This window comes from Loxodonta africana, chromosome 9 (genome assembly GCF_030014295.1).
Source record: "Loxodonta africana isolate mLoxAfr1 chromosome 9, mLoxAfr1.hap2, whole genome shotgun sequence".
Taxonomy (NCBI): Eukaryota; Metazoa; Chordata; class Mammalia; order Proboscidea; family Elephantidae; genus Loxodonta; species Loxodonta africana.
Window position 1 is genome coordinate 118207062 of NC_087350.1, and position 18320 is coordinate 118225381.

The following is an 18320-nucleotide window of genomic DNA, read 5'->3' on the forward strand; positions in this document are numbered from 1 at the left end:
TCTTCTCCAAGCTGTCAGAGTGAAGACAAGTGCGCCTCGAGTTGAAATCCAGTCCTCCCTGGCCTGTGTCCTCTCACCCGTGCTCTGCCATATCCCTGCTGGCTTGCGCATAAACAGAGCAGCCTGGTTGGTAGAGAAACAAGTCCACCAAGGATATATACAAACATATGAGACACTCAGACACACATGCCCCCACGTGCACACACGCCATCACACAAAACATCCAAGTTCTCTCAAAAGAGAACCACAATACCATTCTCATTGAATCTGGAAAACCCATGAGACAGAGGTTAGGAAGGAAAGACTTATTGAATTTTAACCATGTTTCAGGTTCTAAAATATATCTATGAAGACTCTTTTCTCATTTCTTTGAGAGGAGATATCTTAGTTATCTAGTGATGCTGTAACACAAATACCACAAGTGGGTAGCTTTGAAGAGCAGAAATTTATTTCCTCAGCATTCTGGAGGCTAAAAATCCAAATCAGAGTCTCAGCTGATTCCTTCCTTGTCAATCAAAAAAAAAACCAAATCCATTGTCGTGGAGTGATGCCAACTCCTAACGGCCCTATAGGACAGAGTAGAACTGCCCCACAGGGTTTCCAAGGAGCGAGCGGCTGGCGGATTCAAATTGCCGACCTTTTGGTTAGCACCCAAGCTCTTAACCACTGTGCCACCAGGGCTCCCAGTAGCCCTAGACCTCCGTTGGTTCCCTGTGTTCCTTAGCTGGTAGATGGTCCTCACATGGCGTCTGTCTCCCCCCATGTGTGTGTCTCTGTATCTGTTCTCTTCTTTTTATACCTCAAAAGTGATTAGGTTTAGGATCCACCCTCCACACTGGTATGACCTCATTAACATAACAAAGGAAAACCCGATTTCCAAACAGGGTCATATTTACAGGTACAGGGATTGGATTTCAACACATATTTTGGGGACACAATTCAATCCATACAGGAGAGGAGGAGGGCAGTTAGGGAGACTAGCACTCAATTTAAGGAAGCCATTGTTATTTACTGGGCACACAGACCTAGTGGAACCAAGGGCATATGGACCCTATCTGCTCATTCCAACCATTCTTAATGACTTCCTACCCCAGGCCTAGAGGAGCCTCAGGTCAGTTGGTCAGTCAGTCATGGGGTAGCATTTGCCTAATTCTGAAGACTTCCAGTCCTTTCCTCTATCCGATAGCAAAGGAACATAGAACCTAGGCCTCCTATCTGACTCATGCTGTCTCCCCAGGGACCGGTTCCGAACCGTGGTGAACGTGCTCGGAGATGCATTTGGGACAGGCATCGTGGAGAAGCTCTCCAAGAAGGAGCTGGAGCAGATGGATGCTTCATCCGAAGTCAACATAGTGAACCCCTTTGCCTTGGAATCCACCATACTTGATAATGAAGACCCAGAGACCAAGAAGTCCTATGTCAATGGAGGCTTCGCAGTAGATAAGTCTGATGCCATCTCGTTCACCCAGACCTCACAGTTCTAGGACCCCTGGCTTCAGAAGACCGGGAATAGGAAGGATGTCTCCGTGAGAGTCATCTCTTAGCAAACTAAGACATTAAGGAAAAAAAAACAAAACCAGTGGCCAGTTGTATATTTGATTTGATATACAGATGTCCAGATTATTTTCTGTATTTGGATTCACAGCTTTTGCTTGAATTCTATGAGAGAGAGTTTGGAAGTGCAGAAAATAACAGCTGTTGGGAGTAGGTAATGAATGTGGAAGAGAAATTGCTTTCCCATGCACAGAAAACCAGTGTTTTGGGGTTTTTTTAAAAAAAAAATATTCTGGCATTGGTTACAAATTTTTTCTCTTGGCATGAATTTCCTTTGGCTTCTCGTGCTTTATAGATTATGGTGCAGCTGAACCACCCCCAGTGAATGTGCCAAAATTGTCTACTTTGAATTCATCTCCAGCCAATTTCAAAGACACTGTTTCGAAAGAAAACAGACCAGCACAGTTCTGCAATAACAGTTTTAAGATGGGGTTTGGGGGGAAGGGAGAAGGGATCTTTTTTCAGTGTGTACTGTATTGGGATGCAGGTAACTGTTAACCGAGTGTTCAGTATAAAGCTAGACTGATATACAGGCAGTCCCCGGGATGCGAACGTCCAACTTATGTACAACCTGTAGTTGCCAAACAACCCCATAAAGCCTATTATGTTAAAAATTCAAGGTACATCCAAAGGTTCATAACAACAAATGGGCACTACTTTGCAGTGGGCATCAAAACATTATTATTATTATGTTAAAGATGTTTTCGTGTTTCTGCAAGTGTTGCTTTAATGTTTTTTATGCCTAGAAAGGTATACCATACACTAAGACAAACATTTGACTGACGTTAGATACAAACCGTACCTAACTGTTCCAACTTACATACAAATTCAACTTAAAGACAGATGTAGGACCAGAACTTATTTGTAATCTGGGGGCTGCCTGTGTGTGTATATATATGTATATATGTATTTTTTTTTTTTTTGTATAATTTGCCAGACAGAAATCAGAATTGAACTGTCAATGTGAAATCAAAAGCTTTCCTTGTACTTGAATAATAACTACGATTCCATCCCAGGCCCGGCGTTGGGGCTTATCAGAACCCTTCTCTCAGGAGCACTGGATGAGAAATCACAGTGGTTCACTCGTTTCTCATCTGTGTGTCAGCCTCAAAGCAGAACTGTGTTCTGGCACAGCCATTCATTTACAACTTCCGGATTCTCGCAGCCGGGAGGGAATCCATGTCAGCTCTATGTAAGATTGTAGACAAACGTGTCATTCACATAAAGCTTTTGGGTGTATTTTTATCCAACTAGAAGACTTCATTCTTCCTAGATCCATCATCCCCGCTCAACCATGCCAGGACATCATTGGCTCGCATTTTTGTGCCCACCAAACAACAGTGGCAAGCTACGAGCTAAGTGGTATTTTAATATAGATCCCTTAGATTGGACAAGCCACACTGACCCAAGCAGAGCTGTTCCTCCCCTGGACCTTACGGAGTAGATCTCATGACAGGAGACAATGGTATCAGTGACTGGGACAAATGCTTCCGTTGTACAACACTTGTCCCCTCCTCCAGGGAGGATTGTTCTAACTAGTTGTCTTGGCCCTGCTCTTTCAAATCCACTGCTTATCATTCTCCTGCTGATTTGTGAAGATGGCTTCTTCGTAAAGTCTGTGTTTTGGCTCCCATCTTGTAAATACTGCTGACCACACACTTGTTCTTACCCTGAGGTCCCACATAGTTGTGCTTCCTCGGTGTTGAACAGCACATTCCAACCTGTGCTTTTATATTGAACAAACCAGGAATTAATTCTGCCAAAGACACGAGAAACATAAATAAGTGTTCAGTCTTAACCACCTGCGCCCTAAACCTACTGAGAATGGCACTGAACTATAATGCAGACATAGTAAAGATCCATCAGTGATTCCATGTGAGTTTTTAAATACAAATAGGAGTATTGTTTATAGGAAATAAATCTAACTACAAATGAAGTTGGATCGGTAGTTAGTCTTAGGCTGAGTGGTTTTACCCCCCTTAGCAGCTTGCCCAGGTCGGTGGCACTGGAGCTGGCAGAGATGTGATGAACTGCTGGTCATCTTTATTTGGAATCAGTCTGTGACCAGCTTCTTCACACACACTGTACTGTGAACTCATAAAGGAAGACAATGTCCCATGTCAGCCTCAATAAACATTTCCTCCATTCTTCCTCCCCTGCCTTTTTCTTGATTTATCTGCTCTTTTACTTAGATAGGCCTGGGAAGGCAGAGATGTGGTCTGTTGATACAGACTATACACAGATTACTGTTTTCAAAACCTTCTATGCCCCAAGAATGAAAAAGCAGGGCTTGGGGAAAGGTCATATAGGGGAAAGGTAATCTGAGTCTTCGTTTTAACCAGTGAGGTTAAACAAACAAGCAAAAAAAAAAAAAAAAGCCAACCCACTGCCATGGAGTGGATTCCGACTCCTAGTGACCATATAGGACAGAGCAGAACTGCCCCGTAGGGTTTCCAAGGCTGTAAAACCTTTACAGAAGCAGACTGCCACATCTTTTTCCTGCGGAGCTGGCAGTTCAAACTGCCAACCTTTTGGTTAGTAGTCAAGCACTTAACTGTTTGCACCATCCAGGGACTCCACATTCTTAGAATAAAAAAACAAACAAACCCACTGTTGTCAATTCTGACTCATAGCTACCCCATAGGGTTTCCAAGGCTGTAAATCTTTACGGAAGCAGACTGCCACATCTTTCTCCCTCGAAGCAACTGATGGGTTCGAACTGCCTACCATTCAGTTAGCAGCCAAGCACTTTAACCACTGCACCACCAGGGCTCCTTAGGAGTCCCTTGGGTGACCCAAACAGTTAAGTGCTTGACTACTAGATGAAAGGTTGGTGGTTCGAACCCACCCAGAAGTGCCTAGGAAGATAGGCCTGGTGTTCTGCTTCTGAAAGCCCACAGCCTTGAAACCCCTACGTAACACTTCTGTGAACACATACATCGACTGGAAGGCAACTGGTTTGCTTGTTTGGTGTTTATGTCCCAAGGAGAGAGGAGGAATGTATCTCATAACAATGCTTATAACCCCCTGGTCAAACTAGGACAGGATCACTCCCTTTATTTGCAACACAACTCCTTAGAAAGCAACACAACTCCTTAGAGAGACTGCTTAGGAAAGTTGGTGCACCTGGGCCCATGTGATTTTGATCTTAAATAAAATCCTCAAATACAGAGGGTGGTGTTATTAGCTCTAGCCAATGCTATTTTTGAAAAAAACTATTTTTTCAATAGTTCCTTTTGAGCCACTGAGCCCACAGCTGTATTCTAAGAATTACCTTACCAGTTGCCATTAAGGCGATTTAGACTCAAGGGCGAACCCATGTGTCTGAGAGTAGAATGGTGCTCCATAGGGTTTTCAAGGCTGTGGACTTTCAGAAGTGTATCACCAGGCCTTATCTCCAAGGTACCTCTAGGTGGGTTCAAACTGCCAACCTTTTGGTTAGTAGTCAAGCATTTAACCGTTTGCACCACCCAGGGACTCCACATTCTTAGAATTAAAAAAAAACAAAAAACCCACTGCCTTTGATTCTGACTCCTAGCGACCCCATAGGGTTTCCAAGGCTGTAAATCTTTACAGAAGCAGACTGCCACATCTTTCTCCTCGGAGCAAATGACGGGTTCAAACTGCCAACCTTTCGCTTAGCAGCCAAGCACTTTAACCACTGTGCCACCAGGGCCTTGAGAAAATGTGCTTGGCTTATAACCAGGCAGTGGGCCAGAAGCAGTGTTGGTCTTTGCACGTGTTTAAGAATCTTGTAGAACAGGAAAGAGGAGCTGATCAGGCAAAGCCTGGGCCACACGCTAGAAGATTTTACGGAACAGGATTGACACTGTATTCTCTAGCTGCCCAGTAAAGGGTCACAGATCTCAGTGACTGAGCACACAGGTCTCACCTCTTAGGAGCCAATAATCTTGCCAGTAATCTAAACCTTGGTTTCTCTTCTGTGAAATGGAGATAATTCCCACCTCACAGGACAACCTTAAGTGTTAAATGAGAAAATGTACGTGATGCATTTGGCAGAGACTGTCACCTAATGTTTAATAAACGCTAGTACCTCCCCCCGACCACCAAAAAACAAAACACCATACCCCTCCCCCATTTAAATGGGTAATCCATAGACATGCAACTTGCAATTGCTATTCACATGTTTCAGGACCCTGGTTTCTGACATGATTCAGGACTACCCTCCCACCACTTGGTGCTAGCTGGGTTACGGGGACGGATTACCCAATAAGCAAGTTAAGCATGTGCTTAAGGCATCAGCAAAATGGGCACCAGCTGCCCAAAGCAAAGACCGATAGACACCAAGCAGACAGGACACAAGGAAAAGCAAGCACTGCAGTAGAAGGGAACTGGCAGGGCACTAAATGAAATTGATAGCATTTTATAAACTTTGTATACAATAACAATTATATTTTCCTTTTCATTTCGACTGATCAGGTATAACCTCACACTCAGGTCTCTTTCGCAGACGACACAAGAATGCACCAGGGGCACTATAATCACATGACTTGTGACATATCTGGTCCTGTCCTTTGCAAAGCAAGCCGGAACACAGCTTCAGATTGAGCACACCCTTGTATCTGTATCATGCTCTTTGCAATCGCTCTCGCTACCATCAGGTATCAGCAGTAGTCCAGTGAACTGTGAAGACGCTGCATCAAAGGACGGAAAGTGAGTTTGCAAATTTTTGACTATCATTTCAAGGTGAAAAACACTCTTGGAGATCTGCAAAGGGCCCGCCAACAAACACCCTATGACAAAAGAATGCAACTATTTCTGACTGCCTTATAAGTACTATTTCTTTTGACTATCTCAGACCTGAAGAACAAAATTACATGTTCCAAATCAATTTTTTTTACTAACTTTCAAATATAAATCTTTGTGTTAATGCCCAAATTCAAATGTAAATTTTATTTTATAAATGTTACTTTTTTAAATTTTCAATTATTCAAATTTATTTGCTACAAAAGAACCAAATTTGTTGTTGTTGTTGCTAGGTGCTGTCAAGTCAGTTCCAACTGATAGCTACTCCATGGACAACAGAACAAAACACTGCCGGGTCCTGCGCCATCCACACATTTGTTGTAATGCTTGAGCCCATTGCTGCAGCCGCTGTGTCAATCCATCTTGTTAAGGGTCTTCCTGTTTTTTGATGACTGTCTACTTTACCAAGCATGATGGCCCTCTCCAGGGACTGGTCCCTCCCAATAACACATTCAAAGTATGTGGGATGAAGTCTTATCGTTCTTGCTTCTAAGGAGCACTCTGGCTGTACTTCTTCCAAGACAGATTTGTTCGTTCTTCTTGCAGCCCATGGTATATTCAAAGTTCTTTGCCAATACCACAATTCAAAGGCATCAATTCTTCTTCTGTCTTCCTTATTCACTGTCCAGCTTTCAGGTGCACATGAGGTGACTGAAAATGCCATGGCTTGGGTCAGATGCACCTTAGTCCTTAAAGTGACATCTTTGCTTTTTAACACTTTAAAGAGGTCGTTTGTAATAGATTCGCCCAATGCAATGCATCGTTTGATTTCTTAACTGCTGCTTCCGTGGGCGCCGGGTGTGGATCCAAGTAAAACGAAATCATTGACAACTTCAGTATTTCCTCTGTTTATCGTGATGTCGCTTATTGGTCCAGTTGTGAGGATTTTTGTTTTCTTTATTTAATTTTTTTTTAATCCATACTACAGGCTATAGTCTTTGATCTTCATCAGTAAGTGCTTTAAATCCTCTTCACTTTCAGCAAGCCCGGTTGTGTCATCTCCATATCATAGGTTGTTAATAAGTCTTCCTCCAGTTCTCCAATTCTTCATATAGTCCAGCTTCTCGGATTAATTGCTCAGCATATAGATTGAATAGGTATGGTGAAAAGACACAACCCTGATGCACACCTTTCTTGACTTTAAGCCAATCAGCATCCCCTTGCTCTGTTCAAACAACTGCCTCTTGGTCTATGTACAGGTTCCTCATGAGCACAATTAAATGTTCCAGAATCCCCGTTCTTCTCAATGTTATCCATAATTTGTTATGACCCACACAGTCGAATGCCTCTGCATAGTCAATAAAACACAGGTAAACATCTTTCTGGTATTCTCTCCTTTCAGTCAGAATCCATCTGACATCAGCAATGATATCCCTGGTTCCACATCCTCTTCTGAATCCAGCTTGAATTTCTGGCAGTTCCCTGTCAATGTACTGTTGCAACCGCTTTTGAATGATCTTCAGCAAAATTTCACTTGTGTGTGATATTAATGATATTGTTCAATAATTTCTGCATTCTGTTGGATCATCTTTCTTTGAAATGGGTACAAACACGGATCTCTTCCAGTTGGTTGACCACGTAGCTGTCTTCCAAATTTCTTGGCATAGACAAGTGAGCACTTCCAGCATTGCATTTGTTGAAACATCTCAATTGGTATTCTGTCAATTCCTGAAGACTTGTTTTTTGCCAGTGCCTTCAGTGCAGCTTGGACTTCTTCCTTCAGTATCATCGGTTCTTGATAATATGCTGCCTCCTGAAATTGTTGAACGTCGACCAGTTCTTTTTGGTACAGTGACTCTGTATTCCTTCCATCTTCTTTTGATGCTTCCTGCATCATTTAATTTTTTTGCCAATAGAATCCTTCAATATTATAACTGGAGGCTTGAATTTTTTCTTCAGTTCTCTCAGCTTGAGAAATGCTGAGCATGTTCTTCCCTTTTGGTTTTCTATCTCCAGCTCTTTGCACATGTTATTATAATACTTCAGTTTGTCTTCTCAAGCTGCCCTTTGAAATCTGTTCAGCTCTTTTACTTCATTTCTTCCATTCACTTTAGCTATTCTACATTCAAGAGCAAGTTTCAGAGTCTCTTCTGACATCCATTTTGGTATTTTCTTTCTTTTCTGTCTTTTTAATGACTTCTTGCTTGCTTCATGTATGATGTCATTCCACAATTTGTCTGGTCTTCGGTCATTAGTGTTCAATGTGTCAGATCTATTCTTGAGATGGTCTCTAAATTCAGGTGGGATATACTCAAGGTCATATTTTGGCCCTCATAGATTTTTTCTAATTTTCTTCAGTTTCAGCTTGAACTTGCATATGAGTAATTGATGGTCTGTTCCATAGTCAGCCCCTGGCCTTGTTCTGACTGATATTAGCTCTTCCATCATCTATTTCCACAGATGTAGTCGATTTGATTCCTGTGTATTCCATCTGGTGAGGTCCATATATATAATCACCATTTATGTTGGTGAAAAAAGGTATCTGCAATGAAGAAGTCATTAGTCTTGCAGAATTCTATCATGCAATCTCCAGTGTCATTTCTATCACCAATCCTTTTTCTTTGTTTCCAACTTTCTCATTCCAATCACTAGTAATTATCAGTGCATCCTGATTGCATGTTTGATCAATTTCAGACTGCAGAAATTGGTAAAAATCTTCAGTTTCTTCATCTTTGGCCTTAGTGGTTGGTGTATAAATTCAAATAATAGTCGTATTAACTGGTCTTCCTTATAGGTGTATGGATATTATTCTATCACTGACAGCATTGTACTTCAGGATAGATCTGAAAATGTTCTTTTTGACAATGACATGACGCTGTTCCCCTTTGTCATTTCCAGCATAATAGACCATATGATTGTCTGATTCAAAATGGCCCAATACCAGTCCATTTCAGTTCACCAGTGCCTAGGGTATCTATGTTTATGTGTTCCATTTCATTTTTGACAACTTCCATTTTTCCTAGATTCATACTTTGTACACTCCATGTTCCAATTATTAATGGATGTTTGCAGCTGTTTCTTCTCATTTTGGGTCATGTCACATCAGCAAATGAAGGTCCCAAATGCTTGACTCCATCCACATCATTAAGGCTGACTCTACTTTGAGGAGGCAGCTCTTCCTCAGTCCTATTTTGAGTGCCTTCCCACCTGGGGGGCTCATCTTCTGGCTCTATATTAGACAATGTTCCACTGCTATTCAGAAGGTTTTCATGGGCTAATTTTTTCAGAAGTAGACTGCTGAGTCCCTCTTCCTAGCCTTTCTTAGTCTGAAGCTCCGCTGTCCATCGAAAATGACCCTGCTGGTATTTGAAATACCGGTGGCAAAGCTTCTAGTATCACAGCAGTATGCAAGCCACCACAGTACGACAGACACATGGTGGAGAACCAAATTTAAAAAGTGACATAATTTTATATCCAGGTAAAATGAAACAGCAACAACTAAGTGGTGCACAAAAACAAAAACTCATAGAAGATAAAAAGAAAAGGATCTATGAATCCCTAAAGATAATTCCAAAATTAACTTCCTTTTTAAAACGTAATGAATCAGAAGAGACTTCTTTCACTGAACGCTCAAGTTTAATGGGTGCAAATCGCTTTACTAGCATCAGTAGTGCTGAAATTACAACAGCAATACGAATATTACAGAATTTATTCCAAATTCTGCACCCATTCCTTGCTGAAGTAAAAAAATAATGGTGCATAAAGTAAAACTATTTTAGAACCTGAAATTGTCACATCTGCAGACCCATAAATAACAGAAATATAGATCCTGCTTTGTGGAATAGTTTTTCTTCTAATGATGTGAATTATGGGATTGAAATAGGGTCAAGTGATTGTCAACATCACAATGAGCCATTTGAAAATGTGTGTCAAAAAATTGGAGAGTAAACAAATAAGGTTCTGTAGCAGAGTATATCTCTAGGGTATAAAGCTCAATGTTTCAGTTTGTCTGTAGAGTCCACTCCTGACCTTTCTCATACAGATCTTTAAGACACGCATCTGCAGCCGATGGAAAACCTGTTGAGTGATTTATCACATTTACTAGCTTAAAAAATACCAACGAAGAAATTGCAAATCCAGTTACTTCACTATTCATGTGAAGTTTGAAAAATGGATTTTTCTAAGTGCAGAGGCCAGTCCTGTAACAATGCTGCCAACATGTCCGGGATTTATAAAGACATGCAACAGAAAATTCGAGAACATAATGAATGTGCCATTTTCATACCAGGTACTATGCATTCACTTAATCTTGGAGGACGTAGCACAGTAGCTTGCTGTCAGGAAGCAGTTGATCTTTTTTCTACCGTTAAGTTACTCTACACATTTTTTGCCACCTCTACTCACCGATGGTCAGTTCTTAAAGCATACTGAGGCAACGATCAGACACACAGGCTGTAGCAACAAGAGCAATCCTGGAATCATACCCTTAGATTCTAGATGACTGAGAATATATCACTGAAGACCAGACACAAAAAGGAGATACAAAAAGAGAAGCTAAAATCATCGCCAACAAAATGCAAACACAAGAGTATGTATTAACGTCAGTTATGTGGAAAAATATATTGCGGCGTTTCCATCAGACAAGTCAAGCTCTCCTAGATTCAGAAGTAAATTCAATGACACGCACAGACCTCTACCAGTTATTAACATGGTATTTACATAATTTAACAGAATATCTTGAAAGCACAACAAAACAAATACCGCCAGATACTAATGATCAAGCAGTTCACTGCTGCAGAAGCATTAGAAAGAAACAAGTAAAGGACGGCAGCGCTCTTGAAGTACCACTGAGTGCTAGAGATCGATGTCATATAATTACATACTACACCATCGTGGACACACTTGAATTGTGCATGAAAAGAAGGGCGACAGTGTGTGAAGTTCTTTTAAACACAGATTTCCCTTCTTAAACGATGTGGATATACCTGATGAAGGATGTATGAAGGCATCCAAGAAATTAGTGCTTAAATACCAACCTTTATGGAGAAGTGTGATAATTTCATTCTTACATGAGAACTAAGTTTACAGATTCAGAAAAGGCAAATTTTACCCATGAAGGCATGTATGATTCCATAATAGAAGATAAAATACAATGCGTATTTCCCAACGTTGAAATTGCTTTACTCATATTCCTAGCTTTAATGATCACAAACTGCACAATCGAACGCTCACTTCCATCCCTAAGCAGACTCAAAAACCCTCAGCATGCAAGAGTGATTCAAGAAAGACTCGATTCTTTACCCTTATTGTGTACACCAAAAACAAACAAACAAACCTGTTGCTGTCAAGTCGATTTTGACTCATAGCGACCCTACAGGACAGAGTAGAACTGCCCCATGGGGTTTCCAAGGAGCGCCTGGTGGCCTCGAACTGCTGACCTTTCGGTTAGCAGCCATAGCTCTTAACCACTATGCCACTAGGATTTCCTTATTATGTATGGAAGTAGATATTGTTTGGCAGCTTAATTGTGATGAAATCAGTGAAGAATTTGTAAGCACAAAGAATAGAAAGAAATGTCTTTCATTACAACATATTAGAGATGAAAGATCTATGTAAAAATAAAAGATAGAAATTTGGTGTAATATTTGTCTTCTGGTCACCCTCTATGGTAGGAAAAGGACAAATATCCTATGATCCCACTACATGAAATGTCTAGAATAAGCAAATACACAGAGACTGAAGTTTACTAGTGGTTACCAGGGGTGGGTCAGAGGGGAAAGAGGAGGCATTGCTTAGGTGGAACTGAGTTTCTTTAAGGGTGATGAAAAAAACTAGAAACAGTCATGATGGTTGTACAACATGATGGCTGTAAGTCATTAAATTACGCACATAAAAATGGTTGAATTGGCAAATGTTTTGTTACATATTTCACAACACTTTCTAATAAAAAACAAATTAATTAAAAAGAATAGTAAGAGACCAGCAGAAAGGTGTGTCTGAGCTGAGGGCGAGAAATACTGAAATGTCTGGGCCCTTATTAAAATATTCTTGAGGGGGCGGGGCGAAGATGGCGGACTAGGTGGACACTACCCCGGATCCCTCTTGCAACAAAGACTCGGAAAAACAAGTGAATCGATCACATACATAACAATCTATGAACTCTGAACAACAAACACAGATTTAGAGACGGAGAACGAACAAATATGGGGAGACAGTGATTGTTTTCAGAGCCTGGAGCCAGCGTACCAGTCAGGTGACCTTCGGAGCCCGATTTGGGGCAGAGCCCAGGGGGGCAGACGGCACAGACAAGGGGCCCAGCCCTAGCCCCCGAACTCATTCCGGGAGGGGGCCCAGCCGGTTCGCGCGGGCGACGCGGCGGCGCAGCCGGTGGGAGAAGTCCCCGGGAGGCAGTGACTGGTCTTGGAGCAGGGAGAGCAGCGTCCCAGCCTGGGAGCCGTCCTGCCGGGATTTTGGCAGGGAGCGGGCGTGGCGCGAGCACTGGGAGCAGCTACATCCCCCTGAATTGACCCCGGGGGGGGCCCAGCCGTTCGCACGGGCGGCGCCCAGCCGGTTTGCACGGGCGGCGTGGCGGCCCAGCCGGTGGGAGAAGTCCCCGGAAGGCAGTGACTGGTCTTGGAGCAGGGAGAGCAGCGTCCCAGCTGGGGAGCCGTCCCAACGGGATTTTTGGTGGGAGCGGGCGTGGCGTGAGCGCGGGGTGCAGCTCCATCCCCCTGAATTGACCCCGGGGGGTCCCCAACCGGTTCGCGCGGGCAGAGTGGCGGCGTAGCCGGTGGGAGAAGTCCCCGGGAGGCAGTGGCTGGTCTTGGAGCGGGGAGAGCGGCGTCCCAGCCGGGACGCGCAGTCCCGACGCAGGCGCGGGGAGCTGCTCTGCTCTCCTGAGCTGACCCCGGGGGAGGCCCAGCCGGTTCACGAGGGCAGCGCGCGACGTGGCTGGCGGGAGGGGGAGTCCCCAGGAGGCAGTGACTGATTTTGGAGTCGGGAGTGCACCGTCCCAGTAGGGGAGCCTTAACCTTGTGGGTGGGGCTGACAGCGGAGGATCTGACCTTGACGCCAGCGGGCCAGACCCCCCGGGGGCAATCTCCACACAGCCAGTACACATAGGCGACGCGCCCCGCAGAAATCTCAGATAGAATAGTCATCCCAAGTAAGACAAGCAACTCTGGCTATATTCTGAGGTGCTACTCTCCTAGCTCTCTGATCCCTCCCCCACCCTCCCCAGGTGGCTCCATTAACATCCAAATAGCCTGAGCCAGAGGGAGAACTCTGATAAGGATCTGACTGCATTTTTTTTTTTAGCGGATTTTCTGGAAAAACTAGTTTCCCAGTGATGGCTCGGAGACAGCAGTCCATATCAAACCACATAAAGAAGCAGACCGTGACAGCTTCTCCAACCCCCCAAACAAAAGAATCAAAATCTTTCCCAAATGAAGATACAATCCTGGAATTATCAGATACAGAATATAAAAAACTAATTTACAGAATGCTTAAAGACATCACAAATGAAATAAGGCAAACTGCAGAAAAAGCCAAGGAACACACTGATAAAACTGTTGAAGAACTCAAAAAGATTATTCAAGAACATAGTGGAAAAATTAATAAGTTGCAAGAATCCATAGAGAGACAGCATGTAGAAATCCAAAAGATTAACAATAAAATTACAGAATTAGACAACGCAATAGGAAGTCAGAGGAGCAGACTCGAGCAATTAGAATGCAGACTGGGACATCTGGAGGACCAGGGAATCAACACCAACATAGCTGAAAAAAAAATCAGATAAAAGAATTTAAAAAAATGAAGAAACCCTAAGAATTATGTGGGACTCTATCAAGAAGGATAACTTGCGAGTGATTGGAGTCCCAGAACAGGGAGGGGGGACAGAAAACACAGAGAAAATAGTTGAAGAACTCCTGACACAAAACTTCCCTGACATCATGAAAGACGAAAGGATATCTATCCAAGATGCTCATCGAACCCCATTTAAGATTGATCCAAAAAGAAAAACACCAAGACATATTATCATCAAACTTGCCAAAACCAAAGATAAACAGAAAATTTTAAAAGCAGCCAGGGAGAAAAGAAAGGTTTCCTTCAAGGGAGAATCAATAAGAATAAGTTCAGACTACTCAGCAGAAACCATGCAGGCAAGAAGGGAATGGGACAACATATACAGAGCACTGAAGGAGAAAAACTGCCAGCCAAGGATCATATATCCAGCAAAACTCTCTCTGAAATATGAAGGCGAAATTAAGATATTTACAGATAAACATAAGTTTAGAGAATTTGCAAAAACCAAACCAAAGCTACAAGAAATGCTAAAGGAGATTGTTTGGTCAGATAACCAATAATATCAGGTACCAGCACAATACAAGGTCACAAAACAGAACATCCTGATATCAACTCAAATAGGGAAATCACAAAAACAAACAAATTAAGATTAATTTTAAAAAATAAATAAATAAAATAATACACATAACAGGGAGTCATGGAACTCAATGGGTAAAAGATCACAATAATCAAAAAGAGGGACTAAATACAGGAGGCATTGAACTGCCAGATGGAGAGTGATACAAGGCGATATAGAACGATACAAGTTAGGTTTTTACTTAGAAAAATAGGGGTAAATAATAAGGTAACCACAAAAAGGAATATCAACTCCATAACTCAATATAAAAGCCAAGAAAAACGTGTAACAACTCAACTAACATAAAGTCAAACACTATGAAAATGAGGATCTCACAATTTACTAAGAAAAACGTCTCAGCACAAAAAAGTATGTGGAAAAATGAAATGGCCAACAACACACATAAAAAGGCATCAAAATGACAACACTAAACACTTATTTATCTATAATTACGCTGAATGTAATGGACTAAATGCACCAATAAAGTGACAGAGAGTCTCGGACTGGATAAAGAAACACGATCCGTCTATATGCTGCCTACAAGAGACACACCTTAGACTTAGAGACACAAACAAACTAAAACTCAAAGGATGGAAAAAAATATATCAAGCAAACAATAAGCAAAAAAGAAGAGGAGTAGCAATATTAATTTCTGACAAAATAGACTTTAGACTTGAATCCACCACAAAGGATAAAGAAGGACACTACATAATGATAAAAGGGACAATTGATCAGGAAGACATAACCATATTAAATATATATGCACCCAATGACAGGGCTGCAAGATACATAAATCAAATTTTAACAGAATTGAAAAGTGAGATAGACACCTCCACAATTATAGTAGGAGACTTCAACACACCACTTTCGGAGAAGGACAGGACATCCAGTAAGAAGCTCAATAGAGACACGGAAGACCTACTTACAACAATCAACCAACTTGATCTCATTGACTTATACAGAACTCTCCACCCAACTGCTGCAAAGTATACTTTTTTCTCTAGCGCACATGGAACATTCTCTAGAATAGATCACATATTAGGTCATAAAACAAACCTTTGCAGAGTCCAAAACATCGAAATATTACGAAGCATCTTCTCAGACCACAAGGCAATGAAACTAGAAATCAATAACAGAAAAACTAGGGAAAAGAAATCAAATACTTGGAAACTGAACAATACCCTCCTGAAAAAAGACTGGGTTATAGAAGACATCAAGGAGGGAATAAGGAAATTCATAGAATGCAACGAGAATGAAAATACTTCCTATCAAAACCTCTGGGACACAGCAAAAGCAGTGCTCAGAGGCCAATTTATATCAATAAATGCACACATACAAAAAGAAGAAAGAGCCAGAATCAGAGAACTGTCCCGACAACTTGAACAAATAGAAAGTGAGCAACAAAAGAACCCATCAGGCACCAGAAGAAAACAAATAATAAAAATTAGAGCTGAACTAAATGAATTAAAAAAAAAAATTAGAGAACAGAAAAACAATTGAAAGAATTAACAAAGCCAAAAGCTGGTTCTTTGAAAAAATTAACAAAATTGATAAACCATTGGCTAGACTGACTAAAGAAATACAGGAAAGGAAACAAATAACCCGAATAAGAAACGAGAAGGACCACATCACAACAGAACCAAATGAAATTAAAAGAATCATTTCAGATTACTACATAAAATTGTACTCTAACAAATTTGAAAACCTAGAAGAAATGGATGAATTCTTGGAAAAACACTACCTACCTAAACTAACACATTCAGAAGTAGAACAACTAAATAGACCCATAACAAAAAAAGAGATTGAAACGGTAATCAAAAAACTTCCAACAAAAAAAAGCCCTGGCCCGGACGGCTTCACTGCAGAGTTCTACCAAACTTTCAGAGAAGAGTTAACACCACTACTACTGAAGGTATTTCAAAGCATAGAAAATGACGGAATACTACCCAACTCATTCTATGAAGCCACCATCTCCCTGATACCAAAACCAGGTAAAGACACCACAAAAAAAGAAAATTATAGACCTATATCCCTCATGAACATAGATGCAAAAATCCTCAACAAAATTCTAGCCAATAGAATCCAACAACACATCAAAAAAATAATTCACCCTGATCAAGTGGGATTTATACCGGGTATGCAAGGCTGGTTTAATATCAGAAAAACCATTAATGTAATCCATCACATAAATAAAACAAAAGATAAAAACCACATGATCTTATCAATTGATGCAGAAAAGGCATTTGACAAAGTTCAACACCCATTTATGATAAAAACTCTTACCAAAATAGGAATTGAAGGAAAATTCCTCAACATAATAAAGGGCATCTATGCAAAGCCAACAGCCAACATCACTCTAAATGGAGAGAACCTGAAAGCATTTCCCTTGAGAACGGGAACCAGACAAGGATGCCCTTTATCACCGCTCTTATTCAACATCGTACTTGAAGTCCTAGCCAGGGCAATTAGGCTAGACAAAGAAATAAAGGGTATCCGGATTGGCAAGGAGGAAGTAAAGCTATCACTATTTGCAGATGACATGATCTTATACACAGAAAACCCTAAGGAATCCTCCAGAAAACTACTGAAACTAATAGAAGAGTTTGGCAGAGTCTCAGGTTATAAAATAAACATACAAAAATCACTTGGATTCCTCTACATCAACAAAAAGAACACCGAAGAGGAAATAACCAAATCAATACCATTCACAGTAGCCCCCAAGAAGATAAAATACTTAGGAATAAATCTTACCAAGGATGTAAAAGGCCTATACAAAGAAAACTACAAAGCTCTACTACAAGAAATTCAAAAGGACATACTTAAGTGGAAAAACATACCCTGCTCATGGATAGGAAGACTTAACATAGTAAAAATGTCTATTCTACCAAAAGCCATCTATACATTTAACGCACTTCCGATCCAAATTCCAATGTCATATTTTAAGGGGATAGAGAAACAAATCACCAGTTTCATATGGAAGTGAAAGAAGCCCCGGATAAGCAAAGCATTACTGAAAAAGAAGAAGAAAGTGGGAGGCCTCACTCTACCTGATTTCAGAACCTATTATACAGCCACAGTAGTCAAAACAGCCTGGTACTGGTACAACAACAGACACATAGACCAATGGAACAGAATTCAGAACCCAGATATAAATCCATTCATGTATGAGCAGCTGATATTTGACAAAGGACCAGTGTCAGTTAGTTGGGGAAAAGATAGTCTTTTTAACAAATGGTGCTGGCATAACTGGATATCCATTTGCAAAAAAATGAAACAGGACCCATACCTCACACCATGCACAAAAACTAACTCCAAGTGGATCAAAGACCTAAACATAAAGACTAAAACGATAAAGATCATGGAAGAAAAAATAGGGACAACCCTAGGAGCCCTAATACAAGGCATAAACAGAATACAAAACATTACCAAAAATGATGAAGAGAAACCAGATAACTGGGAGCTCCGAAAAATCAAACACCTATGCTTTTTTTTTTTTTTTTTATGCTCATCCAAAGACTTCACCAAAAGAGTAAAAAGTCCACCTACAGACTGGGAAAGAATTTTCAGCTATGACATCTCCGACCAGCGCCTGATCTCTAAAATCTACATGATTCTGTCAAAACTCAACCACAAGAAG

The 18320-nt window shown here is 41.2% G+C and overlaps 1 protein-coding gene across 1 annotated transcript in view; it reads left to right on the top strand.

Annotated features, from left to right (window-relative positions):
* Positions 1-2119, top strand: part of SLC1A1 (solute carrier family 1 member 1) — an 80991-nt gene extending 78872 nt beyond the window's left edge. Inside the window, exon 12 of the mRNA XM_064290587.1 lies at positions 1238-2119. Within this exon, the coding sequence (XP_064146657.1) occupies positions 1238-1484 (247 nt within the window). The 3' untranslated portion in view covers positions 1485-2119. The remainder of the gene's footprint in view (positions 1-1237) is intronic.
* Positions 2120-18320: the final 16201 nt, after the last annotated feature.